General features: G+C 43.4%; 1 protein-coding gene across 1 annotated transcript in view; it reads left to right on the top strand.

Annotated features, from left to right (window-relative positions):
• Nucleotides 1-14,082, top strand: part of itga5 (integrin, alpha 5 (fibronectin receptor, alpha polypeptide)) — a 31,105-nt gene extending 17,023 nt beyond the window's left edge. Inside the window, exons 15-30 of the mRNA XM_061273095.1 lie at nt 1-114; nt 1,548-1,603; nt 1,831-1,988; nt 2,086-2,223; nt 5,113-5,180; nt 6,476-6,626; nt 6,714-6,806; nt 7,393-7,472; nt 7,560-7,640; nt 7,738-7,843; nt 7,934-8,092; nt 8,472-8,579; nt 10,790-10,903; nt 11,125-11,226; nt 11,494-11,616; nt 11,695-14,082. Of these exons, the coding sequence (XP_061129079.1) occupies nt 1-114; nt 1,548-1,603; nt 1,831-1,988; nt 2,086-2,223; nt 5,113-5,180; nt 6,476-6,626; nt 6,714-6,806; nt 7,393-7,472; nt 7,560-7,640; nt 7,738-7,843; nt 7,934-8,092; nt 8,472-8,579; nt 10,790-10,903; nt 11,125-11,226; nt 11,494-11,616; nt 11,695-11,778 (1,735 nt within the window). The 3' untranslated portion in view covers nt 11,779-14,082. The remainder of the gene's footprint in view (nt 115-1,547; nt 1,604-1,830; nt 1,989-2,085; nt 2,224-5,112; nt 5,181-6,475; nt 6,627-6,713; nt 6,807-7,392; nt 7,473-7,559; nt 7,641-7,737; nt 7,844-7,933; nt 8,093-8,471; nt 8,580-10,789; nt 10,904-11,124; nt 11,227-11,493; nt 11,617-11,694) is intronic.
• Nucleotides 14,083-14,087: the final 5 nt, after the last annotated feature.

Raw genomic sequence — 14,087 nt, forward strand, 5'->3', positions numbered from 1 at the left:
ATCCCGGCCCATCGTCAACACCAGCGCCTCGCTGACTGTGTACCCCACCATGATCAACCCCGAAGAGAAGAACTGCATGATCACAAACGGGAACACAAGTATTTCCGTTTCTTGGTTAGTAACCAGAACTCGCACTTGTAATCACGTTTCCTGCCTGATAAGGAATATGCACAACGTCAGCGTTGCCCGAGCGCTGCTCTCGTGTCACGCCTGTTTTTTGTGTTGTGCATTTAAGCGACATGTTCAATAGCAGCATTGTTGGCCATTGTGGTTTCCTACAAATGTGCGCACTATTCCCTCTCCAGAAAAGAGGAAGCAGACGGCGGTGGCTGGATTTTAAACACGCTTAACACTGTGCTCATGTGTGTGCACCCCACTACCCCCACTTTATGAAGGAAACGTTTGTATACACATGTGTCTTGATTACACTGCCGCGTTGCTGTGGTGATGAAGAGTTTTCAGAGGGGAGAATGGCAAGGAGAGTGAGAGACGGGAGGGGCCTTTTCCTTGCAGTTGCTTTGAATGCGATATTGTTGGGTAGTGGAACACAGCTGGGAAACATCAGGACACGTAGACTCACAGTTGGGCTGGAGCATTCACACACAGGAGCTTGGATAAAGATATTAGTGCTCCTCAATAGAGGTCCTTGTACTTTATCTCTTTCTGTTAGTTTTGGATAGGGCAAAGAAGTAAAGGGGAGATTTAGAAGCAAGTCATTCACATATTAGATTTGAATACTTTGCAAATGGTGCAGATGATTACGTGATAATATCAGCAATGAAGGATGCCATGATGTTTATCCAACTGAAAAAAGAAACACAGAAAGGTTCTTAATAAAAAAAAAAAAATCAATTGATTCAATAGATTCAGCAACACTATGACTGTTTTCTGCGCTTTAAATAACCAAATTCAAGAAGATATGGCTCTTTAAGGGCACTTATTAAAAAATATGATGACTAGAAATACAAGACTGGGCAAATGACTCCAATTGTACCACTTTGTCAATTTTATTGAATGACCTTTCTTTGCTAAAAATCAAATATTGTGCTTCTTTTGTCTCAAATGTAATTGACCAAACACTGCAATACAGGTTAAGAATATGAGCATCGTTTTTCTTATCAAATCATATTACGTACCTGGAAATGTCACTTACTCTAAGTAAACAGCAGCGGTGGCAAAACAGAGCCAGTTATCACATTCATCACCATATCCTGTCCTGGTTTTTGCGGGTTCTACAATGATTAGGTGGGGGTGGGCTGTCAAGACATCAGCAGCGTGTTATGCGGTTGATGTCATGGGAGACGACTTCCATGGGTAACCTTTGGCCAGTCGCTGCTGTAACTCGAGTGCTTGCCCAATTTCACCCTTCTTAACTTTGCTACTCGTTTTTACATGCATCAATTTATCAGCCCGGCCTGGTGAAAGCTGGCTTTCCAACATTCCCAGTCATCTTAGTCATTGCATTTGTTACATTACCCTGAAATGGGAAACATGTAAGGAATGGACTGTGTGCTTTTTATTTACAATCAAACTTCTATCCAACACAGCGTCAACTTGAGTTTCTGCATATCGGCTGATGGGAAGCACCTACCCGACGTTCTCGGTGAGACAACATTCCACATCTACTTTGTCGAAAAGTTGTTGTGATTTTTCACATCTGACAGTGAAAGTTTTGGCACATGATTGCTGGATTTCATTCCGTCAACTATTGTGATTTATACTGTCGGTCTTAAAGCCTGGGTCCAAATGTAGTGTTTTTTGTACAGAAATGGAGATCACCATTCATAAATAGATAAAATCATTTAAAATTATTCTTTTTATGCATGGCAGATTTCCAGGTGGAGTTGCAGCTTGACAGTCAGAAGTTGAAGCAGAAAGGAGCGGTGAGACGAGCTCTTTTCCTGGATTCCCAGCAGCCTTTGCTGCAGAGGAACATACGTGTGCGCCACGGCGAGCGTGTCTGCAACCACACCAAGATCTACCTCAGGGTAGGTCCTCTTTCACAGCTATGTACTGTATAATGCTACCATTCCTTGCTGTATCCAGTCTGTTTTATTCATTCTTCAGAATTATTTTTGACTGCAGGATGAGAAGGAATTCAGGGATAAACTCTCCTCAATCTTGGTGGCGTTGAACTTCAGCCTGGATTCCAAAGCTGCTGCGGATCAGCACGGCCTGCGACCCATTCTCAACTATCAATCCGCCAACAATATAGAGCAAAAGGTACTTCAGACTAAATGAAGTTGCATCTAACCACAAGTGCATGAATGAAATGAAGTAGCATGTATGTATTGTACAGCCTGCTGTCATTTTAAGGCGCACTGGATTATAAGGCGCAGTCTCAATGAACCGGACTCTTTTAAATAAGTCACACTTTATTGTACAGCCATACAAAAGGCCCACCTGATTATAAATCTCAGAAAATGAAAGGGTTTTAATTGTGCCTCCAAATTCCAGCGCACGGCATGTGATAACATGGACATACATCACTACAGCCTCAACAATTATCGAATAACAATCCTGAGGGAATGACACTGCCAGAAAAAGATTCAAGTGATTTAAAAAGGGGATTTTAGTATGAAAATATGAAGAGATTACAACTTTCTGGTCTCGGGCTGTATGAGGCAAGATTTCCATCTCCAGGAATGAACATGGATGAAATGTTTGACCTCTGGGAAGATTTTCTATGAGATGTGTGGAATGTGTCTGTGGGTATTGTTTTCCATTGGTGAGTTGCCTGATGTTGGACCCAAAAGACAGCCTGCTGGCCATTCGAGTTCTTGCTAAAGGTGTTTGATGAGCTGGTCCCACACCAAACTCATTGACACGTGCCTAGATGGACCCTGCTTTGTATATCCCAGTTTGGTTAACGTGTCTCTCGCTGTCATGTAGCTTCTCCTTGGCTGCTGCCTTCAACATATCAAAGCTTGTGGGCCTCTCACAGATGTGGGAGGCTGCCAAGAGCCAAGACCTTGAGCTAAAATATCAAACTTAAATCTGGCAGAGCTCCCTTTTAGGATAATCCTGAAATTCAGCATACTCATGTGTCAATTGGGGGGCGGGAGTCGTGTTGAGGATATTTAATTTCATCCGCAGAATTGGAGCTTATTGTGATAACGCAGCTCTGACCTTCATTAAACTGTGAGACTGTGTGGCAGCAACTTTTCATCAAGTCTGGATGTGTCTCAAAACTTACTCACGCTCTCATCCTTAACCTATTCCATATGTTACTCGCGGGATTTATCGTCTCATGCTGCATCAATTCATGGGCGTCATTCTGGCATCATTTGCATGAATCTCATCTGTTGTTCTACTTGGGAGCTTGAAAGTGTGCAACAAGGCCCTCATTGTCCTTTGTTACTTTGATTAATGAAGTACTCTCGCTTGATTGCACCATGCAGAGGACACTCGTTTTTAAAAACGATTTTATAGAATCTGTTGCGCCACACTAGACGACTTCATTCGCTCAGATTAAGACACAAGTTAGTAACAAATCATGATTGAAATATGAATCATCTGTGACAGAAGACAGTTTGGTCAAATTCCAATTGTTCTATCTGATGCCAAGGGTGTAAATCACACATGGATCCGCCCGCTCATGTTTTACATGCCTACTCCAGATGAATACAACGGTCCCAGGCTCTAAATTTCAACTGGCTTTCAAAACATATTTCCTTAAAATTTCCCACTGTATTTTTTCCCACTTTGTAATGGGGCTGGGAGAAATCATGTGGTTTGATAGCCCTAAAAAAGACTTGTTTTACTTTCATCATTATACGGCAAATGTTTGTCAGAGTTGTTGTGAAGCTCCGAGCATCACATGTGTTATCCACACAGGTCCAAAGAACCATGTGCGTAGTTAACATGGCGGCTTCCCTTGGTGTCCATAATTAGAGCCTGGTGTTGGTGTAATAACAGAGGGGGTGGAGGCAGGCACATTGCTCTCTCTAATCTCTTTCTTCTATTTATTATCCTCGTCATCACCGACATCGCGACACTGACAGTCGCAGGCTGATGCAATTTATCTTGCCGCAGGTACAACGTTAATTTAGCAACAGTGCTTTTAGTTCCTTTCTTGCCTTGGAAGTGACATTCTCTTCAGTTTTGGGGGTTTCGATGTCTGTATGTAATATTCCAGGAAATTATGAAAGGTGAAATTTCTCACCTATAGCATGGGAGATTGCATTTGAATGTTGAAGTTGATGTTGAAGTTGCAGAAGACTGGTATTAGAACATTTCAAACTGTTTAGAAAAGACAGGACAGTCTTGGGGTCTCTATTTTCTGGCCTTAGTCACGTGATATTCCGTATATTATAGCAGATTCCACGTGGTTGTGTTACCAACTCATCCTAGTCATTTTTTTTACGACACATTCTAACTCGAGTCAGATGAGGCTTGCTTGGCTGTCATCCATGTTGACAACATTTTGACTTAGCATATCTGATTTGATGTACAGGCAACAGTTTTAAACATTTATTACCACCACCCACAGACCTCCAGTTGAATCGTACCATTTACGACACAAGCGATTTACACGCGCAGTGGGAGTCAGCATTTTAAAGACAGTGCTAGAATAATGAGGCGCATGCATGGCTTAAGTTTTTCTACAGCCTTACGACGCTGCCTCTCTGGTTTCACTGGGGTGGCGTAGCGTGTGTGGAAAGTGTGGCCCGCCACAAAGCGCTCTGATGTGGGACGGTGGCGAGATCGGTGAACTTGCAGCCGCATGCTCTGTGCCCCAAGAGTGTATGCTTCCCTACGGTCAGACTCATCATTTCCTCGTGTGACGTCGCAAACACAAAACATGTGCGTGCCGGCACAGCTGGCTGAGGAGAGTGTGTGTACGCGTCTGCTCCTATCATTAGCTCACCGGGTCGTCCCATTGAGCCGCTACAGTGTTTCAGACCATCCGTTTGTAATCCTATAAATAAGAAGGGGGGCTGTGATCCAGGTGTGTGTCGGGATGTCATCAGTCATTGTACATGTTGCATCATGCTACACTCATCCTCATGTCTCCCCTTCAACACATGTGATTTATTACCTGAATTCAAAAGAAAAAGTGTGGCTTCTTTATGTCACATTTTCTTTGTGTTTAAATAAATGTGCGTTCAGGCTCAGATTCTGCTGGATTGCGGAGAAGACAACATCTGCGTCCCTGATTTGAAGCTGGCAGTCCACGGGTGAGTTTTTCATTTCCTCTCATGTTTCTTGGAATCCATTTATGATTGATAGGGAAATACAGTAGATTCTGCAAATATACAAAGATGGAGTGAATGCTGTTTGAAATCTCAATTAAGGACCAATTGGGATTGATGAAAGGTTTGATATCAATCAAGCCCCTGCACTCAAACCTGACTGCTCCTGTTTTTGTTGCACCGCTGCTGGCTGAAACACACCAAAGGAAGGTCAAGCAAGCACCGGCCTTTCAAAACAGGAAGCCCGTGCGCTCGACAGGTGCTACGACAAGCAGGAGACAGGCAAATTGTCAGGAAACGCGAGCGCCGCGTGCCAAAAGTCCAAAGGTCCCGCCTGATGCAGAGCTTGCCACACGCTGTGCCGAGAAATCTGTTAGCATTTTCCTCCTCCCTGATACTCCCTTCTCCGCTCTGTCATTTCGATTTCACATTCCTATATTTATCTGCCATCTGCATGTATGGGCGACCCCTTGCATATGGAACAACCTGCTGTGGGTGCATTGAAAGTACAACTCCAGAAAAGTGCGATTAGCGCAATCAGAACCATGTCCGAATTTTTGGGCCTGCTGTGTTGGGGCCAAGGGCTAATGTGATGGCCATGAGTTTTGTGGAATTTCATCCAAATACAAAAAAAAAAAAAGAGGCCATCATTCCTGCAGTGTTGTTTCTTGCACTGGGCTGCCAAAGCACACAACCTGTTGGAGGGAGGAGTCCCTCAGGGAGGCTTCACGGTGTTGTGGCCTTTTACTAATTTGGATCTGTTGTTTGGTTTTGAAGAAAAAAAAAAGCGCAGCGGCAGTTCGAAGACAGCTACAGCTGACTTACAGGAGAACTGCTCGCCAGCTTTCCCTTTATGAGAGCAGACGCTAATTAGAAGCATGTGCGTGACCCTCGCTATGGAATTCTTCATTGTTCCAGGGAATGGGAGGAAGCAGAATGAGAGCGCCGTTGTTCTATGCTCCCAGTGTTGTGTAGGCTTATACAATCAGGATTTTTGAACCCAGCACCGACCGTCAAGTCAAATAAAAAAGCTATCGCCAATCCGATCAGAAGATGGACCTATCCATCCAATCTATTTAAACAACGACGGCAGCCCTGAATGTCTCTGGAGTACATGAGATTTTGTTTGCTGAAATGTCTTCCTTGGCGGATCCGAGCAATGGCGTCAATGATCGATTGGCAAAATATGACAACCTGACAGCTGTTCCACACATTTATTGGCTTGGAGACACCATTTGACCCCAATTAGTAATAATTTCTTCCCTCTTCTGGCTCCACAGGGACAGAAAGGAAGTGTACCTGGGCGATGACAACGCCCTGACCTTGACTTTCAACGCCAGGAATGAGGGCGAGGGTGGCGCCTACGAGGCAGAGCTCTACGTGGTGCTACCACCCGAGGCCGACTACAGCGGCATAGCCCGTAATAATGAGGTGAGCACAGCTGCTCCCCCTACTAAAAAAAGAAAGAGCACATTCTTTGGACATGCTCACACTTTTCCCTCCACGTTTGGCCCGCAGAGCTTGACCCAGCTGACCTGCAGCTACGACACAGAGAACCAGACCCGATACCTCAGTTGTGATCTGGGGAACCCCATGAAGTCTGGCACCAGTGTAAGGGCGCCGTCGTTAGGCACTCCCCGAACAATCGTGTTTTATGGCGATCAAAAAAATGGCGCGACGTCTCGGATTTTCTCTCTGCTGTGGAAAGAGTCAAAATGTCAACCGGTGACAAGCTGCACAGAGTCAGCAGGATTTAGGAAATGTTTTGCCAGAAATCTTTTTTTCATTTTAACTGTATTTAACATAGTTGGCTTCAAATTTATGTTCCATTTTAGTTTTGGGAAGCAATAGTATATTACATTTAGGCAGTAACAAAGTAACACAAGTTACAGTTTTTTGTAATGGACTTAGTTACTGAGTCTCATAACGCGTTAGCAGGAATGCAGTCCGATCCATTTTATAAGGTAACTAATTAAATTGTCATGGTCAATAGTTATTTCCTTATTTCTTAAAAAAAAAAAAAAAAGCAACAAATGGATTGTGATGAATGAAATTGTTAGTAAAAATTAGCATTATCTAACACACTTTTACGCATTTACACAAACGCCCTGAAAAACATGTCAGAATAAACTTTCTTCTACTACTTTTTTTGTTTAGAGCGTGTTTGTAAGGCGCTTATGATGAATGTTCTCCTCAGCTTTGGGCAGGTCTTCGTTTCACGGTGCCTCGACTTAAAGACACGCACAAAACGGTCCAGTTTGAGCTGCAGATTCGCAGGTACTTTGCCAACAGTTTAAAAGGTCCAAAATCTCTTCTTCTGGTTTTGAGGTCACCTTACCACACTCTTTTTCTTGGCATCTACAGTAAGAATGAGAACAACTCTCACAGCGAGGTGGCGCCTTACAAGTTGGAGGTGGTCGTCCAAGCTGAGGTCATCCTGCAAGGGTGAGGACTCCCGGGGCCTCAAGCAAGTTCTTGGTGCCTCACCAAACATGTTCTCACTCCCACCTTCTCTCTCTCTCTGTCTCTCCATTTTTTTAAGGGTGTCTCGCCCAGATAAGGTCTTCTTCCCACCGGCCAACTGGAAGGTGACCAAGAACTACGAAATGGAGCAGGAAGTGGGGCCAGCAGTGGAACACATCTACGAGGTAAGCATTTCTTTCCCCTTTCCACCTACTACTGTACTACAGTATCAGCCTGTTGATCCTGTTGACGCTGCATTGGGCGTTGTTTTGCAGTTGGTGAACAATGGGCCCAGTCGAATCAGCCACACGCTTCTGGAGCTGCGCTGCCCCTTGGCCGCCCAGGGCCACAATCTGCTTTACCCCCTTGAGTTCTCCACCGAGGGCCCCATAAACTGCACCTCCGACAGCAACGTGAACCGCCTCCAACTCAGAGTGAGCGCAAGCTGCACTGATGCACATCTGCTCCAATTTTGACCTCTCGGAGACTTGCATAACTTTTTAAGACCTCCTGATGATTGGTGGCACGATGTATGATTAAGTGTCTACCAGCCTGCCAGCCCCACCCGTGCCAAGGCTTTGATCAACCACCTCAATGGCAGTAAATTCGCTCATCGCTGACAGCCGGCGGTGTGCCCCCTCCCTCTAAATATAAGGGAGTTGTTTGTATTTACAGATGTTGGGCAGAGCTCATCTGTGTCTTCTTTTAGGGATGGCCACGCTTCCGTGTGTCTGATAAATAGCGTGCTGACATTGGGGCCTCAGATTGGGAGGTCACCGTGGCAAATGTTTAATGCTCGTCTCTCCTTCACAGCTCCAACACACGGCAACAGAATCACCTCATCTGGCTCTGAGGGCCCAGGAGCACCGTGTGGAAAGGCGGGAGGCGCACAAGAACCCGCTCGCGCACTCGACAAACCTGGTAAGAAGGCCCTATTGACTTTTTGGATGGTGGCTCCACAATAGATCAATTTAAGTTAATAAAAGTGAATGCTAATTCAAATTTCACATCTGTCTTATTTAAGGATATTATGCAATGCAATTGAAAAGTGTTGCTAATTATTTTTTTTTAACATGTCTGTGTTATGCTTTCATCACACTCCATCCAAGTTTTTGACTGCATACCGCAGGGCCAATGGCGTTGAAAGGGAATTATTGTCAGGGTTGTCCCGTTGTCGTAACTAATAACTGTGTTGAGATGGGGCCCCTTTTACATATAGTACTGGGTCCATACAGGGACCATTGACAGTCCCAGCTGCAGGTCTCCTTGTATGGATACCTGCCTCAAGTAAAGACATTGTTGTGCTGGCGTCCCAAACAGTGCCTGCCCTGTCTACCATGTACGCACGTGATGCTCAATGGATCTTTGTCTCACTAAAGAAGCATGAGGCTTTAGAAAAGGGTTTGGCCTCTTTCAGTAGTTCGCTCTTGAATTCTAGAATTGTTCACACAATTGAAGGCGTTTTTCTTTTATCATACAAAATGTGTTGGCAGTCATAATGGGAAACGAGGCAACATTATTTCATTCAATTAGGAAGAGACCAATGCAGGGACCGCATTCAATCACCAACAACCGCGCCTGTCTGCTGCTGTTTCTTTTAATGATGTGTCGGGAACAACCTTAACTTCACCGACCTTCACATCCCGACCACAGAAGCCTACAAACGAGGATGTGTAGGACTTGGCACTGCAAAACTCTCATGTCCTTCTCATAGATCACTTGTTTTTTTTTTTTTTTGGGGGGGTTCTTGCCGTGGGCACTCAGGAGGTATGAGTCGGAGGAAGTGGTTTGATAGCCCGCCTGTTTATTTGATTTTAATAAGTCTGTCTCACTTCGGGGCTCTTTTTGCGTTTGTCAGCCTTTTAAGTGAAGCAAAAAACTCCCGCAGGAAACCTCTGCATCTCAGGGTGGTCTGCCTCCGTTGCATGGGGCCCACGTGTTGGGCACTGAGATGATTTGTGGGAGACTCATTAGACAATCTTGAGGAGAAATAGACTGCTTTCAGCTGTTGGACAGTAATATGAAAAGGTTTCTGTTTTTTTAAAGTCAGATGACATTCCTTCCAATCTAATTTGAAGCAGGCCCGGATAAGACTTCTTAACATTGGACTCCCTTGTATTTATTTGACCGACAGCAATAATGTGGCTCCCACTTGTTTTATTTGAATGTTTTTTTTCTTTTTAAATACTTCACCCTTTGTGAGTCCTTCACTTTTCAATAGCTGATTTTCTAGGTGGCCTTGAATTTACAGTGAATTTTACAGTCTTTGGCCGAACCAAATGAATTCCAGAATGCTAGTTGACAGCTGATTGGTTGTGATGAGGTTTGCATAGGAACGGATGGATATAGAAAAATCTTTTCCAGGCTCAAACCATTGCTATGCTTTATTTTTTTTATTACTAACTGTACATGCAAGGTTTTTGTTTCTAATGAACATTTCTAGATATGCAAACGTGTAAAAACAAGTTATGCACGGTTAAACTGTGAAAGAAGTGAACATTCAAACAAGCTGGCAAAGGTGGCGTATAGAATCAGAGGATAAGCAGTCATAAAAGTATTAAAAAAAAATTGGCCAAATTAATAAAACAGTCACTCGTGTCATGTTTTTTCTTCTTCTTCTTCTTCACATTATTTTCTTTTAATACCTCTTGTCAAAGCTGCTTTTGGACTTTCTCAAAAACTTGACTTGATTTTAGGGGCACATTTTTCTAGATGTCAAATTATACAAACTCAAATTACTCAAACTAGAGTTTCTATAATAAATCACCACCAACGACTGATCTGGTGTGCTTATTAGCGGTTGCAGGTCTGTACGGTATGTAAAAATGCAAATTGTGGTGAGCACGTCTGCCACACGGCTCAAAATTGAATTTTTTTTTTTTGCCTTGCTTATGTAACTTCCTCCCACATTCCAAAACCATGCATGTCAGGCTCATCGATTAAATCCTCCATTGGTGTGTATGAGGATGCTTGTTTGTTTATTCGTGCTCTGAGATTGGTCTTGGCCTCTTTCCCAGTCAGGTCAGATGGGCTCCAGCTTCAGCTGTGACCTCCTGTCGAAACTTTGCTGTTGTGTGAAGTCAAAGGAAAAGCATCTAATCAGCATGTATTGCCTGTTGTGTTTTGTGTAGTCTTGCTCCAATGTGAACTGCTGGGCCCTGCAGTGTCAAGTGGGTCTCCTGGAGAAGGGGACCACGGCCATCCTCAAAGTGCGCTCCCGCGTCTGGGCGGAGACATTCATGGAGGTTAGCCTTTTTTTTAATTTTTATTATATGACAGATGAGGTGTTGTGTTTTTTTGTTGTTGCTTCTTTTGAAATGATCCATTATGTCCCTTTGGAGGCCTCATACATGTCTGACCCACAACAGTATGTTTAATTGCACGCTCAAACGTGGGCGTTTCTTTGTCTCTGTCGCCACCCAGCGTTTGACAGTGACACTACATGCATGTCATGTTTCTCCTGCAGAGAGCATACAAGCAGTATGTGCTGGAGTGCCTGGCCAGATACAGTGTGAAGACCATGCCCTATGCCATCCTACCCAAACATGTTCCCAGTGGACACAAAAAGGTATTTAGGATGTTTGTTTACCTATTTACATGGGGGATGATGAGTATATTAATACAAATATATTACAATACAAATTATTCAACTTGACCTTTTATTTACAAGAGTAATAATTATTCAAAATGTAAATATTTATTATCACAGTTACCTTTGTAAGCGTAGAAACTCATGTTAACGTTTTCAAATAATAGATTCATGCATTTATTTTATTTGTTTTACTTTTAGAGATGTAGAGGAATTTGATTCTAAGTGTGCTCATGTGGTCCTCAGGTGGTGACCCCAGTGGTGTGGAACAAACCTGACATTGACAACTCGGTCCCACTATGGATCATCATCTTGGCCATTCTGGCAGGTTTGCTGCTTCTGGCCTTGCTCATCTATGTCCTGTACAAGGTCAGTGACAATGTGAGGATGAAAAAAACGTATTCAAGGGCTGCCATCATTGAACTGTTGCTCCGTGTCATTTGGCAGTTCGGCTTCTTCAAGAGATCCCTCCCGTACGGCACCGCCATGGAGAAAGCCCAACTCAAACCGCAGGCTGCCTCGGAGGCCTGAGCGGCCCACGCGAGCCAGGCTCCCTCTAGCAGGGCCGCAGAACCACAGAACCAGGCCACATGATTGCAAGGGAGACACACGACGGAAGATTGCAAAGCAGCAGCAAAAAAAGAAAAAAAAGAAAAAGAGACCACTGGAACTACTAGACTGGTCAGAAGACAATTCCAGACATACTCCAAACCAAATGAATGTTTGTTTTGTATTTATGTTTGTCAGCAGGTCGCTTGGCAAAGTAGATCATTAGGATCATTTTTTAAATGTAGTATATGAATGCAGCTGACCTGTCCAGGATGCTCACAGGATTGTCTCCAGCATCCAGGACAGGTTACGCAGGTATAGACAACCGCCAGGTCAGACGCTTTGTGTCCAACCGCCAGGTCAGACACTTTGTGTCCGTCCATGGCGGCAATCTCTCTGCCTCAGGTCGGAGGATGGTGCTGCGTTGAGTTGTTTTTGCACTCAAAGAAAATCTACTGATTCACTTCCAAAGATGCCAAAGACTGACTCGCGCTCCTCACGGGTTTTCAAGTTGCCTGCTACTGATCGCTTTGCTTGTTCGCCAGAACCTCTAAATAACTCGAGACGGGACTGGAACTGGACAAAGCCTTGCTTTAAAAGTTCCGCCAGAGGACGTTTTCTGGACTCTGAAAAGTCACGATGCCTCGAACCAAAGCCCTGAACGTGACAATCAGCAGAGTTGTAGCCTACACAGAAGGTTCATGTCTGGAGCGGTTTCTGCGAGTGTGAAGGAGCCCATTTTCAGCTTGGTGTTACTGTGACAAACTATTTATGACCCGTTTGACTAAGAGAGGGAAAAACAAAATCAGATCACAACCAAAAGACTGCAGGACTGAACTTGATCCAGAGAAGTGTTGAGATTTCTTTTCAGTTTGATTTTAGTCTTGTTCTTGGACTTTGACATGCAAATACTTTGACTTTTGAGTGAGATAGCGTACATGCATTTGTGTGAATGGCATATTTATGAATGTTAGTTTTATTGTATGAATTCCTTCTGCGTTCCCACCGGCAGGTCCTGGTTAGCCCCTCTGAGTGTTGACGACGGCTTTCCACCATGACATGTCGCCACCATCCACATTTTACTATCAAAGTCTTGATACGGGAAAAAAAAATCAATTATCAGAATATTGCCTAATATTTTAATAATCGATAAGCGGAGACTCGTTTCTATTTTTGTGTTTCAAATTTGAAATCACCGCTTTTACTTTGGAGAACAATGTCATCAATCCTACTTGTGTGATATTGCTTAACTGTTGTTTAGTTTTTCTTTAAATACTAAATAATACCGTATAAATAAAATAATTGGTTAATAAAACTGTTAAAAGGAAAAACACGTTTTTCAATACACTGACGGCAATACAATTGTGATTATTTTATTAATCGATGGAATAATTTTTAGAATAATCAATTCTGAAAACAGCCCACCCTTTCCCTTGTCATTGATGAAGTATCACAATACTGTTGTCGTTCTAATTTGTGTCTTGTGGTCTTTTGATCGTATTATACTATCGTATTGCAATACTGCCGTCCCAAGTCTCATTTTGGCATCAGAAATGGGCCAACCAGGCACTGGGAGCTTGTTTAGATGTGCAATATTTATAGTCCACCCCCCCCCCCCCTCCCCCCTCCCAAGTCATTGTTTTGTATGCATTCTATTTTAGTTTTGTTACGCAATCTAAAGTGTTGTTTGCGATAAGCACATACGTATTTCATTGTTCAGGTTCGTCTTTGCTGAGATTACACTTTGAATAAATTTGTCACCACTTTGTTGCACGGATAAAGAGCACCAACCTTGGAGAGCTGACATGATGAATAATGATGCGCTGTATGGTTGCCTCCATCCCGACATGGCTGTTTTACTAAACACGGTTCACGTTTGTTTGCCTCACTAACCACCCCCCTCACCTATAGTATACAGATTTAATGTTTTTCAAATTGTCTACAAGATTCTTCCTAATTTATAAGAACGGGGTGTCACCTCCATCGTCCCCTGTGGTTACACCATGTGAAGGCACTGCACCTCTTGCCACCTTTATTTTGTTTTGAATTGTGGCCTTTGTCCTAGCCTTCTTCCTTTCTCTTCCAAAAAGTCGTTGTACATATTTATGACTAGGAGAGTATTTCCAAATGGTAACTTGTGAATTTTCTCACCCCATATTGGGGATTCATTTTAATTTTGCTGGATGGAGAGGGCGCATCTTGTAGGTTAATTGTTCCTGCTATGAGTTAGAAATTTCTACTTTGTATGATTTGTATTTTAAATAAACTGTTTCCCTTTTTAACAAATCCCC

This window comes from Syngnathus typhle, linkage group LG2 (genome assembly GCF_033458585.1).
Source record: "Syngnathus typhle isolate RoL2023-S1 ecotype Sweden linkage group LG2, RoL_Styp_1.0, whole genome shotgun sequence".
In the NCBI taxonomy this organism is placed as follows: domain Eukaryota; kingdom Metazoa; phylum Chordata; class Actinopteri; order Syngnathiformes; family Syngnathidae; genus Syngnathus; species Syngnathus typhle.